General features: G+C 36.7%; 4 protein-coding genes across 12 annotated transcripts; 1 reads left to right on the forward strand and 3 right to left on the reverse strand.

Annotated features, from left to right (window-relative positions):
- The first annotated feature begins 101 nt into the window (after nt 1-101).
- Nucleotides 102-12,867, forward strand: pnocb (prepronociceptin b). 3 transcript variants are annotated; one of them, XM_058756897.1, is made up of 5 exons: nt 102-356; nt 1,248-1,369; nt 3,229-3,439; nt 9,401-9,595; nt 11,184-12,867. In XM_058756897.1, the coding sequence occupies exons 4-5, from the start codon at nt 9,473-9,475 to the stop codon at nt 11,772-11,774; spliced, it is 714 nt and encodes a 237-aa protein (XP_058612880.1). In that variant the 5' UTR covers nt 102-356; nt 1,248-1,369; nt 3,229-3,439; nt 9,401-9,472; the 3' UTR covers nt 11,775-12,867. The 3 variants fall into 3 exon arrangements, with proteins under 3 accessions (XP_058612880.1, XP_058612881.1, XP_058612882.1); XM_058756898.1 differs by lacking the exon at nt 3,229-3,439; XM_058756899.1 differs by lacking the exon at nt 3,229-3,439 and having other exon boundaries at nt 9,468-9,595.
- Nucleotides 12,868-13,059: 192 nt separating this feature from the next.
- znf395b (zinc finger protein 395b) lies at nt 13,060-19,007 on the reverse strand. 3 transcript variants are annotated; one of them, XM_058756896.1, is made up of 10 exons: nt 17,769-17,921; nt 17,379-17,496; nt 17,143-17,288; nt 16,812-16,915; nt 15,613-15,812; nt 15,415-15,515; nt 14,972-15,212; nt 14,600-14,689; nt 14,386-14,504; nt 13,060-14,174 (listed from the first exon to the last, which is right to left on the reverse strand). In XM_058756896.1, the coding sequence occupies exons 2-10, from the start codon at nt 17,445-17,447 to the stop codon at nt 14,063-14,065; spliced, it is 1,182 nt and encodes a 393-aa protein (XP_058612879.1). In that variant the 5' UTR covers nt 17,448-17,496; nt 17,769-17,921; the 3' UTR covers nt 13,060-14,062. The 3 variants fall into 3 exon arrangements, with proteins under 3 accessions (XP_058612879.1, XP_058612876.1, XP_058612877.1); XM_058756893.1 differs by having other exon boundaries at nt 13,065-14,174; nt 16,812-16,918; XM_058756894.1 differs by lacking the exon at nt 17,769-17,921 and adding an exon at nt 18,895-19,007 and having other exon boundaries at nt 13,066-14,174; nt 16,812-16,918.
- Nucleotides 19,008-19,850: 843 nt separating this feature from the next.
- LOC131526659 (uncharacterized) lies at nt 19,851-24,349 on the reverse strand. Of its 5 annotated transcripts, none has more exons than XM_058755019.1 (4): nt 23,752-24,349; nt 23,137-23,284; nt 22,642-22,717; nt 19,851-20,912 (listed from the first exon to the last, which is right to left on the reverse strand). In XM_058755019.1, exons 2-4 carry the CDS (start codon nt 23,265-23,267, stop codon nt 20,484-20,486), a joined length of 636 nt encoding a protein of 211 aa, XP_058611002.1. In that variant the 5' UTR covers nt 23,268-23,284; nt 23,752-24,349; the 3' UTR covers nt 19,851-20,483. The 5 variants fall into 5 exon arrangements, with proteins under 5 accessions (XP_058611002.1, XP_058611001.1, XP_058611000.1 ...); XM_058755018.1 differs by having other exon boundaries at nt 23,137-23,293; XM_058755017.1 differs by having other exon boundaries at nt 23,137-23,307; nt 23,752-24,348.
- Nucleotides 24,350-24,574: 225 nt separating this feature from the next.
- Nucleotides 24,575-27,799, reverse strand: paqr8 (progestin and adipoQ receptor family member VIII). The gene is made up of 2 exons (XM_058755014.1): nt 27,477-27,799; nt 24,575-26,575 (listed from the first exon to the last, which is right to left on the reverse strand). Exon 2 carries the CDS (start codon nt 26,541-26,543, stop codon nt 25,485-25,487), a length of 1,059 nt encoding a protein of 352 aa, XP_058610997.1. The 5' UTR covers nt 26,544-26,575; nt 27,477-27,799; the 3' UTR covers nt 24,575-25,484.
- Between the last annotated feature and the right edge of the window lie 142 nt (nt 27,800-27,941).

A 27,941-nucleotide genomic window follows, 5' to 3' on the forward strand; every position in this document is an offset into this window, starting at 1 on the left:
CAGTTGACCGCGGTCACCAATAAGATGCGAGAACGTCACAACACAGATTCAAAAGTGACCAGTAAAATACTATCATCTCTTTTCAACAAGGCTCGTGTTGATGCATGTCTTTTAAAGAGAAGTAGTTTGTCAAGAGTTATGAGTTTATGACATGTTTCGCGTGTAATTTGGTTTGGTTAATCATTACAGCGTGACTGAAAGCCATTACACAAATGTGCTCAAAACCTAAATGAATAATATTTTGGTGAATTTCCAAGCTTAAGATTCGGTATAATAAGATTTTTCCCATAGTTGTTGGGCATATAAGTGAGCACAAAAACACGCGTACATTTACAAGACACAGCTATATAATGAAGGTAGGTAGAGCTGAACTGTGCAGTCGTGTTGGGGCAAGTTGTAAATGCTGTATATTTATACAATTAGTTAGTTAAAACAATTACTTGACATTTTACTTCGTCGCTTTTTAGATTTAACCGAAAAGCCTATGCAGGGACAATTTACCCCATACTGGGTATACTGTGACAGAACGTAGATTAGAATCTTTGAAGCTGTTTTTAACAACTAGCCCTGATCCAGCCTATATACCCTGTTAGAATCAAGGATTATCCAACTTTAAAGGTGGGATTAAACTCTTTTTATAGCAATTTTGGGTTAAAAGCACTAAAATCCCCCATAAGAATCTAACTCTTTCCAACTTTTAAAATGTGATAAAACCACTGACACAAGGTGGCTCTTTTATGCTTGCCTAAAGTCACCTAAATGTCAGACACAGATAAGGAAACCTCCATGATAACCCGAAGAACATCCATTGACTGTCTGACCAGGCTGTCACTCCCACATTCTCACATTACAGAAAATACTCAACCAATTATTTTCTTCTTATTTTATTTCTCTGCTAACTATAGCAGCACCTATGTCTTACCAGTAACCAAAGAATTCTTCATTCCTCATCCAGTTAGTGTCCTGAGATATGTTCCAGCTTGGTTTCTGCTCCTTTCAGAACTAGATCATTTTTGTCTTAATTTATTCAAATAAATGTACAATATGTGAAAAAATGCAGCTTTGATTGAAACTTCCTTCAACATTGGATCTCTCTCATCCACAGGCTTTGTATTTCACATATTTTTTTATATTGAGCCATGTCTTTGGGTTATTCTGCTGAAATCAATTAAGTGTCTAGTATTAATAGTCATCATTGGAAATTATTGCCAAGGGCCTCCCATAAAACATGGTGGTGTCTCCCACAGGGACATGGACATGCCTCAGCGCTCTTCATCGCCTCATATAACAATAAAACTTTGCCCTGGAATGATGAAGGGAATGAAACAACATTGATCAGAGAGGCCCCCAATCATTCTGCGTCATGGAGGTGAATAAGCCCACTCGTATAATTGCATATCTTGCGTAGAACTGACTTCAATTTTACTCTGATGCGGTATCTCACCACAATGCATTCAGCTGCTGGTTCTGTGATTCAGCCACTGCTGTAATATGATGTGGCACAGAATCTGATGAGTTCCTTTGTAGCGGCATGGCACATTTTTGTTTGGTTTTGAATAATCTTTCATTCCAGTCTTGCATGGAACAGTATGCAAATGCATGGGACAGGGACTCAGGTGATGGGTTATTTAGGTTGTTTATGATTTAGGAATGAATTATCAAAGACTGAATATTGGACGCATCACATTAATAATTGTGATGCTTATTGGTTTGTTTCCTCAGTGGCGCAAATACATGACACATGTTTTTATAATCACTATGTTCATTTAGAGATTAATTACAAATCAGGATTTGTGTTTATTTTTGCATCTAATCCATGTTATTTAACAGCCTCTGAAATGACATGATTAGGGAGATCAAAGCAAGCTATTGTAACTTAATGGGTGCTCTTATTCAGACCTATATTAGCTACTGGTCTTATCCAAATGAGTTTATTTTTCAACAGGCTTTTCCTAATGCTGAAACACTTACAATTATATATATGCCCATTCAAAGTAATTATCAGCTAGAACACAATGTTACAGTATTTCAATTTTCCTGAATGCTTTGGTTGAGGTGTTTTTTTTTTTTTTGATTGCTTGCATGCTCATATATGTGCATTGTATAAGACTCCAACATCCCTGCTGGAAAGACGAGGTCCAAGCTGGCTTATGCTGGTTTAGTGCTGGTATGGAACTTGAAATTAGGAAACCGATTTGAATTCCAACTGAATAAAAGGAAATAGAATTTAGACATATAGCAAGAAAAGCAAGGTGTGTCAAGACGTTAAATATCGGCTTGGCAAAGTCTTGTTTGAAAGATATCAAGCCTTTGAAGGTTTTGAAAGATGTTAAAGTTTATAGATATGTATATTACACATCTGGCAGATGCTTTTGTTCAATATGTTTTATTAGTTCATGCATTCTCTGGGAATCAAAACAACCTTGGCATTTCTAGCCCCATACTATACACTGCTCTATAGGACCTTTTTTTGAATTTTATGGATTGGTATATATTTCATCATATTTCGTAAATGAACTTTTGTGGACAGGAGTGGAAATACATTTCATGTATAAATACATTTTTCTCAGAATAGCAATTCAGTAAATTCCTTTTTCTGTCAATCATATTTAAATCTCATTTCAACTTCATGTGGAGTGTTACCAATTCTATTCAGTTGTAATTCAAATGGCAACTTTTGAGATGGAACCAACTGAGTGTGTTTTAAGGCTGAGATATGACCTCAATTTGACCTAAAAGCAAATGCATTTTATTCAAGTGCTGCATGAAAGCAAGTATTATTTGTATAGCTGAATGATTCATAACTCTTTTTGTTAGTGTTCTCCTCATATTCTTGTTGGCACAATCCTGTCTTTCCTTTGCGGTGGATGTGAAGTCTCATCGTCCACCGAGACTTCTATTTGCCTCTGGGAGATTTTGTTTTTCTCCTGTATGCACCGCTCAACTGTAAATTACATTTCGGCTTAATTTGCAATTCGCACTCCCAAACCAGTGCTTAGCTTGTTAAAGGCACGTTATCTGAGTTTCTGATCATCAATTAATTGATGGGAACTCTGTTTGGACATATACAGTCAATATGCCATTGGATAAAACCAATGAATTTTTAGTCCGTTACAAATTGAATGATGTGTATTTTTAGCCCAGGTCATATCTTCTGGGGTGGGGAAAGAGGTGACGTTGGTAGTGTCTTGTACGTCAGCCTTGACTAAGGGTTGTATGGCTGTCCAGGTTGTGCGTAATACCCTGCCTTGGTGTAGCCCCATCCACAAACACCGGGGGGGCTGAACCAGAGGAAGGGGTGTGCCGTTATAAGAGGGGAGAGAAAGAGAGCAGGCAAGCAGTTGAACAAACCAAGAAGCTGAAGATTGGACATAACCGCCACACCTCAAGACCGAAAGTGAGAGAGAGACTGAGAGCAACCCGTTATCACAGACGGCAGGTAAAACAAGGTGTCATGTGATACCTCTTTTGTATTTTTGTATTGATTCTAATTCCACAGTGAAAGAATGCAGATTATACCTGTTTTGTTGGGTCAGTTGTTTTTGTTTTGTTTTGCCTGATGTGACAAATATTTTGTTATTACTCACTTTTTTTGCTTTATATTAATATTTGTTTAAGCAAAAGTGACTGCAGTTGCCCTCACAGTCTATGTTTTTCTTATGGCAGTGCGATTAGGCTAATATTAATGTGACGATGTCCCTGGATGACATTTTAATGATTAGCACTGCTCTGTAAATAATCTTTTTTCCATTACTCATAGCTTTTCTGCATTAATCATCTTCATGGCTACCAGTTAACTGACATTATCCTAGTATTTTTTTGTTTTGTTTTTGCTTGCTTGCTTGTGAAGTTTTGTTAATTATTTATGTTTTTGTTTGCATTTATTACATTTTTTGCTTAATAAGCTACTTTTTCAAATGATGTATTTCTGTGTAATAACAGAACAATATGTCTGGATTATGTTTGTTTTGGAGATGTAGTATTACAGACTCTTTCAAATTATTACTCCACTTACAACTGATTGAAATTGCATATAACACTATATAACACTCAAGACGACAGTGCTAGACAAATGTATTTCATTCAAAGCTTTGATCACAGAGACCTGAGTGCACTGTTTGAAGTCAGTGATGAGGGAAGCACAGCTTTTTGACTCTCCATTTACTTTTTTTTTTTTTTTTTTTTTGCAGCTGTAATTAAACTAAACTTAACACAATGTGTCCACTGAGACTCCCTTTAATAAACTAGCATAGCATTTTGTACGTAATGTTCATTCCAGTATTTCATGTAATTACAGTCTGCGCAGAACAGCAACAAGTGCGCTATTCATTTATATGAATGTTTCCAGCAATTAATTTACTCTACTGAATAACACGATCAATAATAAAAAGACTGTAAATCATATACTGTATATATCTCATATATATATATATATATATATATATATATATATATATATATATATATATATATATATATATATGTTGCATGGTTTAATCATTTACCCATATTTTTTTATTATTTTTTTTTGGTGAAGGCAAAGAACAAATATTAACTATCAGTATGTTGATATTATGTTAATTAAGTTTTTATTTATTTTTAATTATGATTTATTGTTTAAGTAGATTTTGTTTTATAAAAATATATCATATATAACAATACAAAAGAATGATCAAATCATATTTAAATATGAAAATTAACATATATCAAGCTAAAGATAAAGCTGAATTTCATATATAATTATTTTAAACTTTATTGATTTCCATTATTTTCATATTCTGTATGAAGCACTTCATACTCTGTAAGAAGCAATCCAATATCTTTTTAAGGCCTGCAAAATGTCTTCATGTATTCATACATGGAAATTTGCACATATATTTTGAATCAATTTATGAAAAGTTTAAATAGGTATTTTGCTTGCGTCATTGGACTAAGGCAAACTGAAGGCATACACCGCATCTAAATAAATCTTCCAAATTGCACATATTATGCATTCCATAATAAATTCATGCAACAATCCTCTATGAATTTAAACATGAAAACTGCTTGTCTAATTTAGTGTAATTTTTTAAAAACTTTGCACTGCATTAGGTTTTAAACTAGTTTTCCTCAGATTAATTACCTGAGTCATGTTAAATAGATTTTTACCCTAAAACCCATTAGAGCAGAATTGTTGCATGGATAATTACGTACATCTATCAATTAGAGTTGTATTCTCTTACACGGGCAAGAGAAAATCTATTAAATAAATTAATGCTCTGGATTTCCAGAAGCTGTCAACATTTTAGCTTGAGCAACATATTCAATATTTATTGCAATGACAAAAACAATTGTACAGAATCGAAGTATCACTCAGAGAGAACCAGTATAAGGTCAAAGCTGCCATATCTGGTGTTCACTTTTTCTATTGCTTGTAATTATGCATAATCGTGACACTTAATTGATTGCATTTTATTCCATCCACATGATCTCAACTGCTTCTGAACTTGAACTATACTGTATATACAGTGTCATAGTATCTCTATCATACAATAACCGTCCTGAATACTGCTTAGTGGATTATATGCCATGCATAGAAATTTCATACTACACTTCTACAGCTCATTGCAATAATTATTATTCAAATACAACTTTTTCTGAAGCTTGTGTCATTTTGATTTGGAAATCGCAAATGCTGTGAAGAAATAGTGACTTTCCGTGAGTCAAACGATCTAATATATGCATCTGGCTATTTACTTCCAGCGCTGCTTTTGATTTAAATGGCGGTGACAGTGGCATTTGTCGCATTTTCTCCTCGCAATTGAAATATCATGCTGACAGTCCTTCAAAAATAAAGAAAGAAAGAAACTTTTCACTCCCTCCCCCAATCTTTCTATGGTAAATTCTCAGCTCATTGTCATGGCCACGGGGAGGATAATGCAATGATTGCTGCTGTTCTGCCAGTGAAGAGGCAGTGTGTGTGGAGGGGAACCATGATCATCTGCAACGGGACTGCAGACTCTGAGCCCTCTGGCAATCATTGTTCTCTCAATTAAAGTAACCGTGCGAATCCCCCTTTCCTCAACGGAAATGGTTATGACAATGAGAAGAGCCTAGATTATTTTGATACAGTGCTATTACGAAGGAAAAAATTGCTAGATATAGCAAACAGGTGAGCTATCATTTACTGCGTAATAAATCCGAGATGAAGTGCCTTTGCATTCTGGGGATGATATTAATGTGGATGAGAAATGAAAAAGAGGTCATGGTCCTCCTTCCATCTGCTGTGGAGCAAACAAACAAAAGTAATTATTATTTGCTCATTGTTAGCATGTCATGACACAGTTGACCAACGGAAATGGTAATGGGAAAAACAGAAAGCAAGAAAAGCAGCTTTTCCAGAATCTGGTGGTGACTCAGTTCAGGCGTTTGTGTTTCAGCCATGGTGCGGGAACAGAATGAGAATGGGGTTTGGTGTTTGCCGTGGAGGTGATATGATCAGGTGGCTGTAGGAGAGGGCGAGCAGACCGGTCAAATCAGATTAGTCGCATTCCCTTAGATTAGTCGGAGACTGCGGACAGAGCACCTCCTCTATGAGCATTGCATTAGGACTCACAGGCATTCACTCCTAAATATTTTGTCATCGTTTACTCACCTTCAAGTCAATGGGGTTAAAAACAACCAACTTAAATCATGTGGACAAAACCCCTCATTAAGCATTTGTATTTTATCTATTGTTTTATTCTTTAGCATTTATTTCTCAAATTATTTATCTATTTAAGTTTTATTTTATTTGCCTCTATACTGGACTCAATCTCTGTTTATGCTCGATAAATTAGTTGACTTAATTAGACAAAAAAAATTACAACTTTGATTTAAAATGATCAATAAAAGCATCATATATATATATATATATATATATATATATATATATATATATATATAGCCTTTGTATCATTTTTTTGTATGTAATGTAGCTAAGAGTAGCTTGATATTTAACTAAAAATTAGTACAATAATTTAACACTGCTTCAACATAAATGTTTTATCAGCATGTACCCTCATGCTGTCCCAATTTTTTTGTCCAGAAAAAGAAAGTTACCAAAACAACACTGGACCCCAACTTTCATTGTATGGACAGAAAAAACAAAAACAAAACAAAAAACACTCAAGATAGAAAGAGTTTGGAACGATGTGTATCATATATATATATATTTTGAGGACATACTGTATATCTTTATACCTTCTAGAAATTGGGGTCAGCAAGTAACTTACAGGTCAAACAGGACACTTCTATCTCTGCAAAATAATAGGCACAGTATTAGTATTGCAGATGACAGTTGCTGAGGTTGATGCTTTTGCACTTTCCCTCCAGCTGTTTTCATGTTTTCCATTATCTCCGACAAATAAGAGACTGTAGCAGGGGATGATCATAAAAAAGTCCATCAAATCACTCTCCAAATTGAACTGTATTAATGATGCAAGGGATTTAATTGGTTGGAAACTTTTTAGGTGCTGAGCTTTTTGGTAGTCCTTCCCTCAGAGTGTCCACACGAGAGGCTATAATTATATATACTCGTTGCTCACTGAGCAGAGACATCTCAACATGCTTTTATTGTCAACTTTTCATCACTGCTCTGGAGTTCACCGAAAGATTTTTCTTGGCTTTCATCAAAGAAAGCTTTTAGAGATGAGCGTACATGTGTGCGTTTCTCTCCTAATACGGTCGTGACTAATGTGTGCTGGCGCAGTGCGTGAGTCAGAGTTTGATGGAAACTGCATTCCCGCTCTTTCTCTCCCTCACTCATTTCCTTCTCATTATGCCACACGCACTAATTCAGACATTAATTAGGGCCTATGATGAGTTTCCTTAATGAACTTTAGTATGTGTGGGGGAAAAAAACAGATGGTGGCTTGCAAATTTTGACATGTTTCAGTGGTGACAGTAGTGGTGGAGATCATTACCTTATACTTTCATGTGTGAATTTTTCAAATATATTTGATTCACTTTGAAGGGTCTGTGTTTGTTGCGATTGTCGTAAGACGATTTTATCTCTGCAAACACGTGTTTGGCTTTAGGGAAAATTGGACCCATTTCTGGGTTTATCTTTAAAATGCCTGATTATCAGTCTTAATATCTGGGATTAGCAGGAATTCGTTTAGCTGATTGACATAGGTTAAAAAAGGTGTTTCCAGAGCTGATTAGCTGCAGGTCAAATTGGCAAATGTGCACATACAAACCTGTGAATGTCCTTGTGAAATGTACTAGACCGAGGGTTTTCAATCTCTATAGATCCAGGAACACTCTTTAAAAAGGTTCCCAAATGCAGTTTTCGCAGAAGAAGAACCGTTTTTGCTTTCCCAAAGAACCTTTCAGTGAACAATACAGAACCATTTTTTTTTTTTTTTCATTTTAAAAATATAAAAAACACTTTTCCACTATAAATAACCTTTTTGTGTAATGGTAAAGCTCCATGAATGTTCATAAATATCAGAACCTTTTAATAGAAAAAAAAGTGAAAAATAGATTTGCCTGGTATTATTTCATGATTGCTTTCATTACGAATATTGCTCAATTAGATCATGGATCATTAGTAAATGTTCATTCAAATAATTAGAAAATGTATGAAAAGACTTTTTTCACTTTCAAGATTTTTTAATGTCTCTGATCACAAAGGCTGCATTTATTTGATCAAAAAACAGTGATATTAAGTATTATTGTAATTTTAAAAATAACAGTTTTTTTATTTAAATAGGCTATATTTTAAAATGCAATTTTTTCCCGTGATGGCAAAGCTATATTTTCAGCAGTCATTACTCCAGAAATCATTGAAATCATGCTGATTTGGTGCTCAAAAATATATTTCTAATTATTATCAATACTGAAAACAGTTGTGCTGTCTGATACCTTTTAGGATTCTTTGACAAATAGAAAGTACAAAAGAAAAGCATTATTTAAAAATGTATAAATGTCTTTATTGTCACTTTTGATTAATTTAATGCATACTTGCTGAATAAAAGTATTAATTTCTTCTTTTTTTTTTAAATGCCCCCAAACTTACATATAGTAAGTAATGTTAAAAGTATTCTCCTTGGCTGAAAAACCTGGTACTGAGCTGTAAAATGAGTTTAAGAACTAGGCAAGATGAAGCCAAGGGGCAAAATTGAATCAAATTAGAATCCCTGATGTAGCTTAATTGCTTTGCATATTCCATTAGAGTTTTAAGATTTTTTTTTCTGAATATCTTGGAGCCTTAAAATTTGCTGTTACTTTATGAAACTACACTGTCTCAGCCACTATAAAGTTCTTAGAGCGTCTGGAGAATCATTCATTTATTCTCCCCTATACAGAAAAGGTAAATTACCAAAAGTAATTACCAATCAAACGTCTCATCCATCTACTCTTCTCTTTCCTTCATCAGATATCCCATTGGCTACTCTGACTAAGTTCCTGCTTCATTTGTTTTTTCCGGTGTGTGTTCCGTGAAGAAGTCATGAAGACCCCATTTTGGACCCTGCTGCTCTTATGCTTGTGCTCCTCGGGTCACAGCGACTGCCAAGGGGACTGTTTAACCTGTGGACTCATCCTACCTGAACACCAAGCGTTTAATACATTGGTAAGCACCACATCTACCTAACATAAAACTATTAATGTTCATGGTTTTGAAACCAAATTGTCATAAGTCAAAGTTGTCTGTTATCTTACAGCAGGAGTGGATAAGAAGACTGTGATACAAATTAACTTTGTTAAAAGTTGGTCGCTGTCATGATAGTGGCTGTAATCAAGTTCAAAATGACTGTTCAGACCAAACAGCTGTGACTGGGGTGATTGGGGTAATGTCTGCCCATAATTGGCTGCTGTGGTGCCGTCAGCTGCTGATGTTGTTGGTAGGAGTGATTGACACTTGGTGGAGGCACTCTTGCCATGACCAGATGGGTCCCTGTGGGCATGCTTTTGCTCTGTGACACCACAGTGGTGTCAGACGTTAAAATTTCATCAACAGATTCATACACAGACTTAGAAGATAGTGTATTCACACTCACATCCAAAAAGGGGGTTTCACAGAAGAACCATTTTTACTTCCCCAAAGAATATTTTTTTCTTGGTGTGAAGAACATTTGAAAAATCTAAAGAACCTTTTTCCACTATAAATAACTTTTTGTTCAATGGAAAGGTTCCATTTATGTTGAAAGTTCTTCATGGAACCATGCATGCCAATAAAGAACCTTTTTTAAATGTATGCATGTGTGTTATACACATCTGTATTTCGTAACTATCCCCATATGTATTGTGTCTTCTATCTTATATCTGAATGTTTTTCATTTGCCATCAACATTAAATTTCGCTCTGGCCTATTACTTTCCATGCATTCCACTGTTATAAGCCCCTATACAATTTATGGTTTTCTCCCTATAAATGGGAGATAAAAAAAAAAAAACAGCTCAACCACTACATACACGTCCTTAAAAAGGGCATCACATGAACATTTTGTGGAAAGAACCTGCATTTGTCTACAGCTGATCAAATACAAAATGATTTTTATCCCATTCTAGTCACTCAATTATCATATCATTTCTTGCACCAATGCCACATATCATTTCACACCTCATTGCAGTAGCAAGACCGTTTGCGTGCAGCATTGTACCACTAGGAATTTTTTATACTTTTCTTTATTAGAAAGGGCAAATTGAAATCATTAATAAAAACATGATAAATTTCCAACAAAGGAAAAACGGTATTCTTTTTATAATGAACGAAAATGATACAGAAAACAAATTAAAAAAAATCTAAATAAAACATACAAAACGGGAATGAAGACATTTCATTTTAAATAAATGCTTTTCTGTCATTTGAACGTTATCAAAGAATTCAGTACTACAGTTTTCAGCATTGATAATAATAAGAAATGTTTCTTGAGCACCAATCAGCATATTATAATTTCTAAAGAATCATGTGATGCTGAAGACTGAAGCAATGACTGCTGAAAATTCAGTTTGCCACCACAGGAATAAATTACATTTTAAAATATATAAAAATAGAAAAGTTATTTTAAAATGTCAAATATTACTCAGTATTACTATTTTTACTGTGTTTTTTTATAGAGAGAGCATGTTCAGTACAATTTAACCAATATTTGTCAATATTATAAGGAAATGTTCTACTCTAAAAATATTTTGTCATGTAAAATCTCCACTGTTTTGCAGGTATGTATCCTGGAATGTGAGGCACAGGCATCTCCTGCATTGACCTGGGATTTGTGTTACCAGGCAGCAGGTCTGAACCAGCTTCCACTACCATTACAGGAGGAGAAAACATCAAAGCGCTCTGATGATGAAGCGGAGCCTCTGGCCACAGTGAGCATAGAAAATGACAATGGTGTTGAGTATACTGAGGCTTTGGAGCGGTTTCGACACGCCGCGCAAGCGCTCCGCAGCCAGCAGCCTTCAGAGGAGGAAATTTCATATGACCCGGACCTTGACCCGAGGACAGAGGAGGACCAGGATGGTGTAGGTGTAGGAGAAGAGAAGAGCGGTGAAGCAGCCGTAAGCATATCCAAGCGATTTGGAGGCTTTATGAAAGGTCGTCACGGTTTCCGGAAGTTGGTGAGCTCTGGAAGGCCTTTGCAGAAACGCTACGGTGGCTTCATAGGGATAAGGAAATCGGCCCGCAAGTGGAACAACCAGAAGCGTGTGAGTCAGCTACTGAGGCAGTACCTGAGCTTGACTGGTCGCTCGGGGCGTTCAGGTCACATCAGCAACCTCTCCACCAGAATCCGAAGACAGAATGAAGTTTAACTGGCCTTAGAGCACAGGCCCTGGTCTTTTCACTTACCTCAGCTCAACTGCTCATCAGCCATCAGTAACTGTGAACATCTATCATGCACCACAGCCCAGAACTAGCTAAATCTGTGTTTAATAAAAGAAGAGGAATATTTTGTATAGCGTTGGTTTTTATCATTGACATTTCCATGGTGCCGTTCCTGACATCGAAAACATCTCAATCAAGTCGTTAGGACAAATGTTGCTGATGAGAACTGATTGTTCATTACAGAATCAAAACTCCTATAATTAACCTTGAAGCATTGTGAAAAAAAATAAAAGGCAAATCAGTGAAACTCGAATTGAGCACGTGAATCAGTTACAAATGAGAGCAGTGGCTTGTAGTGGGTTTTCTTGTTGTTTGAGAGAAAAGCACTTTATATTTTAACCTTGCACACTGTGTTGTGCTAAGATTGGTTGTTTTGCACACATCCTTGATGTATAGAACTGTCTTACTAAATTTACTAGAGCAATCAAACGAGTTATCAAAATCAATAGGTGACAATATGTAGAATAATATTGAAAGAACGATAATCTTTATGGGCTGTTTGAAGCTTTTTTTGATCAATGCTGCCCCCTAGAGTGTACACTCGAAATTATGCTCCGTATTTTTGTGGAATATCACGCAAAAAAAAAATCCTGACAAAATATCGCTGAAAATAGAAGACAACTTCAGGCTTTGTAATCAAAACCCGTGCATGTTAGCCAATCAGAAAGCGTGGGGTGGCTTTCTGCCAATGGCGTGTGTTTGGGGGCGGGATTACCCAGTTTGTCCTAACAATAATGCATACTATCTATTCTAAATTCTCTGTGATGTTAGTAATTTTAAATACTATTTAGGGCAGATAGTGTGGATAGTATGCACATTGGGACGCAGGCAAAGATTGGGAGTGTTCAGAAAATCAGTTTGAATTTGAAAACAATTCATAGTCATTCTTTTTACGAATCAGTTTGGTGCAAAAATGACGCCTTTTAATTGAATTTGTTTGGTTCCACCTGACGACAGTGGCATTTCGGTTTAGCATGTGTTCCAGCTTTCTGCATTTGTTTATGCATGAACATGTACAACTGAGGTCATCTTTAGTGCTTGACATACGCTCCCTCACATTATGAGTTTTGAAAACTGACACCCCACATGTAAAGAAAGAACTAGCAGATAGGCTTTCAGTGTACTTTACAGTATTCGTCATGTAAATGTACAGTTTTGTGTGTGTGTGTAGACATCTTGGATTTGTGAATATTTTTCATTTCAAACACATTCTGCAAGCATTTTCGGAGAGTGAGTATTTTTCTTTTAATCCTTTCCACTTGTACATGAAATGCACACAAAAGGCCAATAAAATAATTTTACGATTGTTCTTGTTATTTGTCATGCACAAATGACAAGCTTTTGAAATTTGCATATTTTATCTTGTGTCTTTTAATCATACATAATTTATTTTCCGTATGATGTTACGCTTTCAAATCCTTTTAGATGTTCCCAAGGGGATGATTCCAGTATTGTACAAGACCTTAACACTTTTTGGAAGGATAACAAGAAACGTACAAAAGGAAACAAGCCCGATCTATTCTCCGGGCAATATTCAGTCAAGCTCCCTTTAACTCTTTGCAATAGCACTTTGGTATTCAATCAAAAGGTTATAGCTGCACTTTTATCTCCATTGGACAACATACTGTGGCCACAAATGTGGCCAGCTTCATTCACACCTTTCACTCAACACCACTGTAGCTTTATATCTGGCAGTTTAGATTGATTAGGAAGCGCTATGGCATACGACCTTAGTCAAACCTTGTGAAACTCAAAAGTTGTGACTAAATTCAGAGTAAATACATAGAAAAAAAAGACAATACATGACATTACAACTTTCAGGCTAACAAAACGGCAATAGAAAAACGTCATGAAAATGCTCGAAGCAATACATTGTCCACAGTATACAAAAATCAACAATCATTTAAATATCTCGGGTATGGATGAAGTGCAGGACTGGGGTAGAAAACACCTTGATCAGATACAGGATTACACTTTAGTCTCGTGAGAGGGCAGAATTCACCTTTGAAGGTTTGGGATCCTACTACTCCACAGTCTCAACAGCTAGTACCAGCGTTCACTTTGTGGGAAAACATAACAAAAACACTTTTAACTCTGGTAGGAAAACAAAAAAAAGCAGAAAAGTGAAAAGACGGGTCCTCTACAGTGCAGGAAAGAGTTGGAGGAAAGAAAGAAAATGGAGATTCTTCCTTGTCTCCAAAAAGTCTTTTTTTGTTTAGTCTGGGAACCGCTGACAGGCTTTCTTCCAGCGGCAGGCAGTGCACCATTGGTCCCTACGCTCCACGCCGTACACTTTTCGGCACTTTTTGGCCTCACCTCGGCCCTTCCTAAGGACACAAAAAGAATTGAACACATTGAAAAAGTTGTTATCTTATATAACTTTTGTGGCGTAACATACTTTATTCAGAATGATCAGTCATATTAATAATTATGACTTCAAAACATACCATGTTAATTTCACTAACAGAGATTTATCTTTGCTTAGAGATATTTTTCTTAGCTACAGTTGGCAGCATTTAACTGAGCATGATCTAATACCTGAATGAACAGTGCCCTCTGGAGGGAGATGCACTCATTGTCTGTGATCTGGTGGGGGTGCTGTTCCTCTGTAGCCATTGTTCTCCAACACTCACTGACCGGCTGCGAGATGCTGGAATCTACAGATCAACATAGTAATAAAAGGACAGATGGCATAAAGTGTTTTAAAATGCATCACCTATGACGTTAACTGCTTTTGGAGAGGCAGACCAACCTGAGGTTTCTGCTGGACGTCACCAGATGGGGTCCAGCTACAAAAGGTGGGCGAGCCTGGAGAGACCGTCACCTGAATGGGTGCGCAGGCCTGCAGAAAACAACACAGTGATGGAAAAAAACAAAACACTTTAACATCACAAAGTTTTTTACAAGATTTAGTTTGTTTCTATAATGAGTAATAAAGGGATAGTTCACCCATTAAATGACATCTGTTCATTAGACTTAGATTAAAACGCTAGATTCATAAGGATTTGTTTTTAGGATGCCTTTTTAAACAATGACAGAATTTTCCATTTTTGGTGAACTATACCTTAAATTTCAAAACTGCATCACATAATCTGTTTTAGCCATTATCTCAGCTGATCTGTACCTGATAGAGATGTTCAGTGTGGATCTGCCACACGCTGCTTGGAGCTGATTGGCTGAGTGGGCTTGACTGGACTGGAGTATCTTGGGGTCCTGGGGTGGACTGGCTTTGTGTGGAGCTGCAGGAGGTCCAGGCTCCGCTGGAGAAGGATGGAGCAGGAGACGGAGGTGCAGTTTCCTCATCTTCAGAGGAGACCTCTGTGTAGTAGAAGTCTTCCTCCCTATGAGACTGCTCTGAGCCCCCACTGTTTAAGAGAAAACAAAATAAAGGGAAAAAATAAAATGCATTATTTGTAAGTTATTTTCAGGCCTAGTAAATAATGTAAACTTGTAGAATTATACATGGTTTTTCAACATAATAAACACTGACATTGTTTAAAGATGCTTCATAACGTTCCTGTGCCATCTCAGTTGTTCCAAGAGTTTGGTGTGTGAGGACATACTCACCCCAGGTGAAGAATTCGAATGTGCCGTTTCATTCCAACCCGTGATGTCAGCACTTTCCCGCAGCCAGGCCACAGACACCTGTATGCTCCCCTGCTCAAGCTCTGAGAATGAGAAAGAAAAAAAAAAAAGAGTGACTCAGCTTAAAACGCTGTCTATTCACCCTCGGGTTCTGCAGTCCGACAGTCTTTTCATTCTCACCTTGCACCTCCTGGCCTCCGGCTCCTCACATGCGGCTTGGTCCAGCTCCATGTGCAGTCCTTCATCTGTCGGTTGGCCCAGGCTCCTGTCCATCTCGGTGACCGATGGAGAAGGGGCTGGGCTGACATTGCCGTGGTCCCAGCTCCAGTAACCACTGCTGCCGCTGTCAGACAGCTCACCTCCACAACACTCCATGTCCCCTATAGTCACAGACAAAAAAAAGGGAAGTGTGAATAACACGCATAACCATACAGCTGCTAAATTTACTGGAGGGGTGTGTGTTATACTGTTTAATGAAACATATAATCACTTTATAATTAAATGTTAGATTAAAAAGTTGAATTAATAAAACTTTTTTTTTAAAGTGAGTGACACAATCACAGAAATGGTCAATTAAATGCTAGGTTGCATGTTGTTGGGTTGTAATTTTGGGTTGCATGTTGGACTGTTTAATAAAATCGTATTATAATAATTAAATAAAGAGAAATTAATAAGACAATTGTTTTTAAAAATTACTTGTGTAACAGGGTTGGGTTGTAATGTTGGTTTGTACGTCGGACTGTATAATATATGTATAAAATGTTATATAATCATCAAATATTTCTATAATTTAATAAGTGTATAATTAAAGTGAAATTCATAAGACAAAAAAATGAAAGAGCTAATTGCTAAATTAACTGTTAGGCTGCATGTTACACTGTATAATAAAATTATAATATAAAAATTAAATAAGTATATAATTAAAAAAGAGATATTAACAAAAAATGTAAAAAAAGAGTGACAAAACATATAACTCCTAAAATAATTGTTGGGTTGTGTTTTATACTGTATAATAAAACTTAAACATTTAATATATTAAATAAATACATAATTAACTGAGTGCATAATTAAAAAGCAAAATAATAAAACGTACAAAAATTGAAAGACTGACAAACCTAAAGAATTGCTAAATTAATTGTTGGGTTGTGTGTTATACTAGATCATGGAAAATATATAAGATGCACTTAATTAAAAAGTAAAATTAATAACATAAAAATATTTGATAGAGCAAAAATACAAACAAAAAGTCTACCAATTTCTAAAAAGAAAAATCTGATGGGACTTTGTTTAAAACAAACTGTCTGCACTGGTTTGTCAAGCATACACTGCAAAGTGCTCCATGTTTGGCAAGGTGTGGTTTGCAAAAGAAACCAGTTCACCTGGTAGGAGGTCCCTCTGCGGGGGGCTTTGGACCACTGGACTGCAGGACAGACTGGTGAGCACCATTGCAGCCATGATCTCATCCATCTCCACCGACTCAGGACTTCTGAAATAAGACAGAGAGTAAAAACTCTTCACACAACTACATTACACTGCATTACAGATATATAACAATGTAAGCATGCCCACAGTAACGTTTCATCTTTATCACACAATATCTGTAGAGTGATTCTGCTCTAACAGAGTCAGGATTATTCTAAAATGAAAAGGGGCTGGTATTATATTTAGAAGACAATGAACTAGATAGATGAAATGGATCTGTAGGCTAACCTGTAAGGTAAGTCCACTCCGGAAGACCGTGGGAAGGATAGAAGGTTTGTTTGCTGTGCGTTTACATCGGCTGACCACTCTGTCCCTGCATTCAGCTTCTTCTGCACACCCACCCCTTCTCCCTGGCCACAACACTGCATGTAGACCTGCAGGATTGGAAATAATCAATTACACACTTTCCTGTATCAATGTATAAGTTACAAGGGCTATATATCATCATTTATTATGACACATACCAATCCGTCCTGCCCTTCTGTGCACATTGATATTGTTTCTAGTCCTGCTCTGGATCCCACCGCTGCCATGCTGTGCCTTCTCAGCTAAACAGTCGGCTTTGGCTCTCCGCACAAAAAGCTAGAAAGCAGGGAAAAGCATGTTAAAACACCGTGCATTTACAGTGCATGTTTTCATCTAAACGCCAAGATGGCTTATAACAACTCACAGCTCTGCGACAGAGCCACGAGGCCATGAAAACGTGGAAAATAATAAATAAATAATTAAATTTACAAGCAACACCCTCTATTTAAACCTAAAGCACTTATACGAGACTTTCAGGATAAATTAATTCCTCATATATTAGACTTACATGAGAAAGACAGCAATGTAATGTAACAATCAAAAAATACCTTTATCGAATACACGCGACAGATTTTTGCATACAGATAAGCAGCGCAGTCTGATATTGCTCGGTGCCTTTACTTTTTTTTTAGGGCAACACACCCCCTGACTGTGAGCCTCTCAGATACTGTAACTCCGGATTTAGGGAGTGAAATCATTGAGAGATCCAAATCCCGCAACGGATTCATCATTGTGACTCGCTCGAGTGTTTTGAATCCATTCACTAAAAAGATTCGATCACTGATTCGTTCTGTAGCTCCATACTATCGATTGGATACACGGTAGGCGAGTCTTTTATTAGTGACTCAATGAATTCATTGAACTCAACCGATTCGAAACCACCAATACACCAACTGTATCGTATTTTCATCTATTTTGACAAAATTCCATCTATTTGTATTGCGATTTTTTTGTCTTTTTGAACGTATTTACCAGCTCATATCCACATTTACACTTATGTGTTGATTCTCGCCTTGATCAAAGCTGACAGGAAATAAGATGCTTGCTAACAACAGCATATCATTTACACAAAGCCAAAGCCAAAACAAAGGCTTGTCTAAAAATTGCTACCTTGCAAACACTTTGCATTTTCTTCAGGAAATGCTACTCTAGTTTGAATATTCGGAACAGCTAAACTAAACTGTGCCATTTGTTTAATCCAGATCCATACTTTAGCTGTGACTCTTGTAATGGGCGTTTACATCCAGCAAAAAACAACCTTCCCACTGGAGGCGGAAGCTGCGTTCTGATTGGCTGACTCGCTTCCCCGAAGGACACACCTTCGCCCAACAACGTGTGCGTACACGAGTTTCTGCTCAACCCCCGTTAATGTACACAATCCAATAGGCAAAACAACAGACAGTTGCAATACAATAAATCACATTTGTGCACATTATTCTTGAAAATGCAGATATAAAAACCTATTAAGCCACATGCATTAGATTGCCCCACTAAAAGATCATTTTAAACAGCGTATTTCCTCGACACGACCGCGGTAGGATTAAAATCAGAAGTGTTCACATAAACACCGGCTATACGATTTTAGTGGGAAAAGTCTGTAGACGTGCAGTAAAATAAACAACCTCAATATTTGCCATACCGTCACTGAGAAACCGGCGTGTTTAGTGATTTTACCTTGAATGTTTTCGTAGGGAGAGATGCCGCTGTCTGCTGCTCACCCGCGCTTCTCTGCCGTCAGTCAGTCGGGGGGGCTGCCTGTGAGTCTCGCTCGCGCAGCTTGCGTGCCCTCATATTACTCACTTATGCCCAATGACAGCTGCTCACTGCAACATCTCACAGCTCACAGCCTTGTTTAAATAGCTTCAATACTCGTAGCATTATTCCACTATTTTGCACTGTGCGGGGTTTATTTATTGCATTTTACTGTTGTGGTGCTGTTTATAGGCCTAGATATACATATGTGTGTGTCGGTGTGCCTGTGTGACCCTGGACCACAAAACCAAGGGTCAATATTTTGAAATTGAGATTTATACATCATCTGAAAGCTAAATAAGTAAGCTTTCCATTGATGTAGTATGGTTTGTATTTGGCTGAGATACAACTATTTGAAAATCTGGAATCTGAAGGTGCAAAAAAGAAGTGCAAAGTTGTCCAAATGAAGCTCTTAGTAATGCATAGGCTATTACTAATCAAAAATTAAGTTTTGATATATTTACAGTAGGAAATTTACAAAATATCTTCATGGAACATGAACTTTACTCAATATCCTAATGATTTTTGGCATAAAATAAAAATCTATAATTTTGACCCATACAATGTATGGTTGGCTATTGCTACAAATATACCCGTGCTACTTATGACTAGTTTTGTGGTCCAGGGTCACATATACTGTATATACACACTAGTGTTATTGTAGTTAATTAATAGTTATTAATATAAAATAATGAATAGTGTGGTATTATCATGTTATGGTGTATAAGAAAATAAGAGAATTAAAAAAGGATTATTGTTTCTCCTCTAATATTGGTATGTTGCATCATGTTTTATTTTTATCTCTTACAAAAATAGAAACATAAAGAAAAGCATGTACTATGAGTCAAATAATACAGTTTCACAGTTATAGTTCAGAATATTGCTTTTATTTCCAATATAATATACATGATAAAAAGTACTCCACAATAATATTTATTAAATTTTTTATCAATATATGTGTGTGAATAGACAGACAAACTGGTTATTTTAAGTCATTCTAAGTTAATTGTTCAGTTTTGACAGCATTCTGCAGTTTCCAGAGCAGTCCACTGACTTGTCACCTTTCACCTACATCATTTGGTCTATTTACTAAATATTCAGCATTGTGTATTTGCAAACAGACATTTAGAAGAGAGCGTTCATCATGTAATGATGTCTGGGGATTATAAGCTTTCTTCTGTCGGCGGCCGTGCCCGACGGACTTCATCCTCCAAAGGGGATTTTAGGTCTGGACAGCACAAGCATGTTGGGTTTCGGTCTCTGAATCCAGTCTGGGTATTGGCTCGAGGCACTGTGTCATGTGACTCACACTGACCTACAATAACCCAGACATGGTTGGCTTCCTTTATAGTTTTACATGAAGTTATGGCAATGAATGGACATATTTATTAGTTCACATGATAAAAAGCAAATAAATACAAAAATATGTTTAAAGTATGTTTTTAAGGCTTGCAAAATGTGAATAAATACAAATAATGTATTTTAAATTAAAATGTTGGCTTTCTGCCATACTAGAAATGTTTGTCTGGAATAGGAGGGACAGCCTCCTTAGCAATATCACTCATATCAACCACAGTATCCATTTGAAACAGAGGTGCTACGTTCTTCTGACTCTTGGTTTTCCAGTTCACTGCAGCATAGACAGCAGTCTGTTCTGAGTCGGTCAGATGTTGAGGTAAAGCATGAGGCTGCTCCACTGCCTGCTTGTTTACTGGTTTGTTGAGGGCTGAGACAAAGTGATTATCATCAGGCTTTGTCATTGTTGGGGAAGGGCTCTCATTCACCCCTTCAGCTTTGTCAGATGGAGGCTGTAATGGAGGCTCACTAATGCACTCATAAGGATTTTCCTCATTCAGTTGAGCCTCCACGAGTGAGTATATATGATCAGTTAGATCCTTGGCATCTGGCATATATTCAACACTCTGGGACTCAGGTAGTTTCTGCAGCAAGGACATTAGTTGATGAGAATATTTATTTATCATTTAGTTTTTTTCATATCACATACTATGACTTTTGTGCTGGAAATATATATATATAAAAATCATTATTAGCTTTCTCTATCTGCTTTCCATTACAGTGTCATTTCCTTTGGAAGATTAATCCAATAACTCTCTGGAAATTACTTATCCTCTCTTGCTGATTCACTGCAATTTGCCACTAAATGATTTTAATTGACCATAATAGGATAGATATGGTTCAATAGTGTATTGCAAACGGTCTCATAGCAGGAAAAAGTGAGTTTCTTCTTCTTAAAGCAAATTGTTATCAGTGGTCAAGCACTATTCAGCATTGGCTTTGTATTCAGTATAAATAAAGAATTATTTCTGCACAATCTAACTTTTAAAATGATTTTTGTTGCTCTAACCTAATGAGGTGAGGTTGATTTGGTCATATTAAAGAAATGTAAAAAAACATTTAGAACATTAGAAAAACATTTCTTGCTCGCCAATATATCCAGCAGTTCACCAGTGAATGCAGTAAATGGGTGCCGTCAGAATGAGAGTTTAAACAGCTAATAAAAACAACAAGCAGCAAATAATATAAGTAATCCACATGCTGCATGTTTGTTTTACACAAATCATATTCGTCATTAAGACATTTTTAACTTCAAACCATTGCTTCTGGCTAGAAGTCCAACCTAAAGGTTGTCTGTCTGAATCAGGAGATAAATATGCACCAATCAAGCATCATGTCCAAAACAGTTCACAGTCACTGGTGCAAACATTATTATGGAATATGGACTGATATTTTGGCCAGAAGCAATAGTTTAAAGTTAAAACACTTTATCGATGGACTGGAGTCATGTGCGTTATTTGTGGATTATTGTGATGTTTTTATCAGCTGTTTGGACTCTCATTCTGACGGCACCCATTCACTGCAGAGGATCCATTGGTGAACAATTAATTTTCAGCAAATTTTCATTTTTGGGGTGAATATTTTGACTCAAAATCAAGTAATTTAGACGTTGTAAAGTGAAACACATTTTTAAAGGGATACTCCACCCCAAAATGAAAATTTTGTCATTAATCACTTACCACCATGCCATTCCAAACCCGTAAAAGCTTCGTTTGTCTTCAGAACACAATTTAAGATATTTTGAATGAAAACCGGGAGGCTTGTGTCCCATTGACTGCATAGTAAATTGCACTGTCAAGGCCCAGAAAAGTATGAAAAGCATCGTCAGAAGAGCGTACGCTGCTTGCGTTCAGTGGATATTCTCCAAAATGGCACTACGCTGAACCAAAGGAGATGAATTGTTGAATAAAATCGTTGTTTTATTTTCTTTGCACAGAAAAAGTGTTCTCGTCGCTTCATTAAATTCAGATTGAACCACTGATGGCAGATAGACTATTCTGACAATGCTTTTCATACCTTTATGGACCTTGACAGTGCAATTTACTTGGCAGTCAATGGGACAGTCACAAGCCTCCCAGTTTTCATCCAAATGTTCTTAAATTGTGTTCCAAGACGAACAAAGCTTTTACGGGTTTGGAACGACATGGGGGTAAGTGATTAATGACAAAATTTTCATTTTGGGGTGGAGTATCCCTTTAAGCAACTTGGCAATTTTTTTAAAGTATATTTTAACAGTGAACAATAAGCAATAAGCAACAATAAGCAACAACCAAGAGTAATACTAATTTATATATTGCATTCTGAGTCTCTTACGTTTTGTTGAGGTGCAGATGGAATATTTTTTCTTTCTCGTCTGTACAAATGCCTGGGTGAAACACTGTCAGATATACTGGAGACAACAAAAAGAAAAGTCACTATTTCAAATGTTACAGATGCACATCCACCTTGCATCCTGTTTATTTTCCTGATATTTTTTGCATGGTCTCTGCATGCAAACATGATGTTATCAGTCCATCTTTGTGGTTTGCATAAACACAAAAGTACCGGAGATGACAAACAGGTCTTTTCTTTTCTTACAACAACACAAACATTAATGTTATTCATGCTGCGTGACATGCACTTGGTGAGTTGTGCTTCTGAACCTGTCATTGCACATTCCACCCATTTACTCACAGCATTCTGTTACAATCACTCCCTTCTCCTGGGTGTGTTTTGAATCAGCACAAATTTTGATAATGACTAAATTCCTAAATATGCATGTAAATACATGAAGAAAAACAAATGAAAAAGAGAAAATAAGAGACTTACCTGAAACAGCTTGTACAAAGGCTGTAGACTGTCACATAAATGATGATGAAGAGGGCTGACACAATGCTAATCTGAAGGGAGGAAGAACAACCTGATAACCAGCTGACCTGGCCCTCCTCAACAGGAGCCATCACTCTTCATAAAGTTTCTGTAATGACTGAAATGTAAGAACTGAAGGAAAGTGAAATCAATAACAGCTGCTTTTCTCGATGAGATTGTTGATGGGCCAATGAGTAAAAGTATGAAAGCGAATATAATGCAAGCAGTTAGTTCTCACAAACACGATGATTACACAGGTGAGTACTTGTACAAGTCACACCTCTCTTTCATGGTAACACAGACAGGTGTTACTACAATGTTAGTATTACTAATTTAAAAATGCAAGGAGAAACAGTAGCGGGTGAAAAGTAATGCCAAAAAAGTAGAAATATTAAAGAGTAATACTAAAAACAGTATAAAATGTAGGCTACCTTAAGCACAGAGATCTTTCAAATGAATATTCATGCACTGATATTGTACATCATCTGTGTGATCATCTGTTTTCATAAACTAATATCTATAAACAGCCACATTCTCTAAGTTTGCTAAAAAGAATTAAAGGGAATGTCCAATTACCTTTGACCTCAGTTATATGATCCTAGATCACCTGTCATCATCTTGTCTTTACTGGCAGCAGGAACACACTGATCCAACAGGGATTTGACAAAGTCACACTTCCTCATTCTGGATCCCTGTCACTCCAGTGATCCATACCTCCCTCAAAACAACTCACTTCACTCGCATACTTGTTTATTCAATTAGCTTAGATGTTTATTTTTAATAATAAAGTATGATTTCTCTATTCTTATTTAGATTTTATTTATAAATAGGGTTAGTTCTGTTTTGAATGATATCTATACCTAATTAAAACTAAAATTTGTCTCAGTTCATGTATGGAACACTGCTGCCTCCTAATGGACAAAGGATGTATGATAAACTGTATTTCAATAACGCCTTTGCACAAAACAAAAAACAAAACAAAAAAACGTCTTAGGTTTCGTATGTAACCACAGTTCCTCGAGGGACCGAGACGCTGCGCAGCTCGAGTTCCTGAAGAGGAACTACTGTTGTGATACACTAAAATAATAACTTTTAATAAGAATTAAAAAAATTACTTTTTTAATAAGAATTTTTACTTTTTTACTTACAAATAATAAGTCTCATTCAACTTGCTTAACTAAATTCAAAACTCACCAAAGATTTATTACATGGATTTTAATGTAAACATTTATTAAAGTACAAAATAATATCTAAAGCACATTTTTGTTTAAACACCAGGGTTAAACTGAGGTAGAAATGATTTGTTATGAAATAAATACAGTACATCATACATCAAGGGGGTAAATACATTTACAAAGTTTATTTGTTCAGAAGAATTACAGTGCAGTTCAAGGGGAACTAAAGTGATTCTATTTTAGCAGTGTTCTTATTTAATTTTTTTTTTTTAAAGAAATACTAATTATTTTATCAGTGTATCATTGTACATCACAGTGTTTTGTTGCTTTACATTTTTACAATTCTAAAACTTTGTTTTTCTCTAGGTTTAAATCAGATTTGGACTATACCAGATTTTCAGTGTGGTTCTAGACTGTCGGACCCCACAGTATATAGAACAGCACACCCTGACAACAAAATATTTAAGCAGGAAAATTTTGTTCAGGCCTGCAGATGGTATTTCAATTTTATAAACAGAGTATGTATATTCTGTATGAATGTTCTTTAAGATAAATAAGACGCAAACAAGAGTTGATCTGTTCCTCCACCACAACACCGTTGCCTGACAACGCTGGGTGCAAAATAAAAGTAGCCTCTTTGTTTCCCTTATCCCTCACCCTTCCAACTCCCCTCATTCTAATTTGGGCCATTTCCAGCTTTACTCCTTAATTTGAATGGTTTTGCCTTCGGAAAACTCATTCCCAGACTCCAAACAGTTTCACGTAAACAGGCCAGTTATGCAAAGCCACACAGTACTGGATCTCAGAGGAATGACGGCTAAGTGGTAGATTATCCTCAGCAGTGAATTCATTTGTGGGAAAACCCCATTTAGTATGTGTTTGATTTGATTTGTAAAAGAATGTCTTAGTTCAAATATAATGATATCTGGGATTTAAAAATATGATTGTGGGACTTTTAAAATAAAAAATAAAAAAATGAAAGAAAGAAAGAAAATGACTTCCCATCGCAATTCTCATAATAAATGCACTAAAATAAAATAATTTTAATTTTTCAACTTATATTAATAAATACCTCTTGGTACTACAGTATACAGCTAAGCAAATATGCTTAGTAAAATCTTTTCAAAATAGTTTTCAGTCTTTTTTCTTCAGTTGCCTTTGCACAGCTTCTCTCATAAGAACTGCAGTCAGAACACTGCACAGCAACAACAAGAAGAACAATCCTCCTGCCAGCATAATGACATGTTCTCCATGCACATCTACAACAGACTGCCGATGCACCAGAAAGTCTCTAAACATTGCTTCCAGCTGGCACATAGTACACATAGCCAGGAAGATGTGGAAGATCTGATGTCCGTGGCCCACAATGTCACACCTCCCTGGAAAGAAGCGCTCAGGAAAAGGACAAGAGAAAAACAGAGCCGCTAACATGAAAAACACCACTTGCAGGGCATGAAACACCAACACTGGCTCGTCCCAAGATCTGGTGACCAGGCGGTGTGCAACGGGGCTAATGTCGAGCATGTACGCCAGGCTGGTGGGAATGATCTGGTAGATCTTCCGGCGGAGCGGGTACGGGCGGCGGTAACGGAATTTGGCGTAGCAGCTGCTGGTGCAGGACACCCAGGCCAGGACCGCGGCACCAGGCAGAAAAACAACACCCACTAGACTGTGCCTCCATACTGGATCTGAACAGTAAAAATAGTGGCCTAGTGAGCAGCCATACTGGTAAATAGCTACACCAACGTAGTCTACGAAGAAAAGGGAGTAATGGGCTAGTTCAGAGTGTGACTGCAGCAGATGGGCGGCCACGCTGAAACTGAGGTAGGTAAGTGACGACAACACGTACAAAAACAGAGGCAAAGACGCCATGTTGAGCGTCAGCCCCCATGTCCCTGCAAGTAAAGAAAACTGGAGTAGAATGGCAGGGATTACCATCAGGTGTGTCCATACATTGAGCGACTCATTGTGGCATTGAAAGAGGCTACAAAAGTAGCTCCGCCATTCCTGATGCATCGGACGATAGCCCGACAAGATGTAGGGCTCACGAAACAGGCTCGGCACATCAGAGGCGTGTACGGTGGCTTGAGGTAAAGGTAGACGGGGCAACCAGTTCGAGAAGTGTGGTAACTGACCCAGCTGCTGCATACTCAAAGTCAACGTACTCAGACGAGCCAATACTCCACTTGACATGGCGAAACTCTGGATCAGTGTCAAAAAACGAGCTGCAACGAGAAGCAGAAAACAGCACGAGGATAAATTATATTGACAAATCAGCATGCCATGATTCATGAGTCTGCCAGACAAAGAGCCAATTCTTGCTGAATTAAACCTCTTACGCTTGATAAGTAAATGACTGGCGTGGGTGAATTGATCATTGTATACAGTATACTCACATTGTGCTCCAAACCAGCATTCTATCTCAAACACTGAAAATGCTGTCTAGATAGGGAGCTCACTATGTTTTGAGACAGTAGACATTAAAGTGCACTATACAAACTTAAGTTTTTATAATTCATGAATGAAAACATTTTATAACATGATTTTGATGTACCATTTCCATGGTAATGCAATGTCGGATTTTAAAATGGGTTTCAAAGGATGAATTTTGAGATTTTAAGTTTTCAACTGATATATAAATTCTTATGATTGATTTCTAAAGCGTGATAGAGAAAAAGGCAACTAAGAAGACTTTCTTTGACAAAGGTCAGAACTCCTGTTATGATGTAGATTTTTCAGGTCCACTCTTGTCATAAATTAATCTATTACTTTTTCTACATAATTTTTTAACAAAAAACGTGGTAAAATATCTATTTAGGAGTCTTAGACCTTTCCAACGATATATAGTTTGTCATGATTAGATTAGGATTTAATTGTAAAATAGTGAAGTAAATTTAGGCGTCCCACAGAGGGGATGGTGACAGTTAAAAGGTTAAACGTGCCTGATCAGTTAAAGAGAGAGCAAGAATATGTGACACTTCATACACCAGAAAAAAAAAAAAAAACTTTCAAAACACCAGAAACTATCTCTAGACTATGCGTGGAAAAAAGAAGAAAATCCTTACTTACTTTTTTAAGTAAAGGGAGTAAATAGTTACCGTTTCTAATATATTAGCAGCTCCTCACCTGTGCGGAACCGGATCAAAGTCACTCTTCGTTCTTCTCAGTTACTTTTTAAAAGATATAAGGGGTTTCATATCGACCCAAAAAATGTAATTTGGTCCTCAAACTTTTCGCATTTTAATCTTTAACTGCGCTGTGCGTGCCTGTCAAAGTGTCAACAGAGGGACCTGTTGTGCCGGCTCTGTGAATCTGGGCGGGGTTACAAATAAATCAAATGACTCAGTTCAGTTCAGTTCACATGCAGACACCGCTCACTTCACTGTTCTAATGAGCAAAATGATAAAGGTTAAGAAAAAAGGATATAACTTCAAAAACACTACATTGTTTAGTAGCATGATTATAAAATCCATTATAAAATCCAATAGTATTTTGACGTCTGAACGATCGTTTTCTCAAAATAAAATTAATTGTCCAACAGAAGTGAACCCATGCTTGATTGAAATGAAAAGCTATAAAATTAAAAAATAC

The sequence above is a fragment of the Onychostoma macrolepis genome, chromosome 20 (genome assembly GCF_012432095.1).
Source record: "Onychostoma macrolepis isolate SWU-2019 chromosome 20, ASM1243209v1, whole genome shotgun sequence".
Lineage (NCBI taxonomy): Eukaryota > Metazoa > Chordata > Actinopteri > Cypriniformes > Cyprinidae > Onychostoma > Onychostoma macrolepis.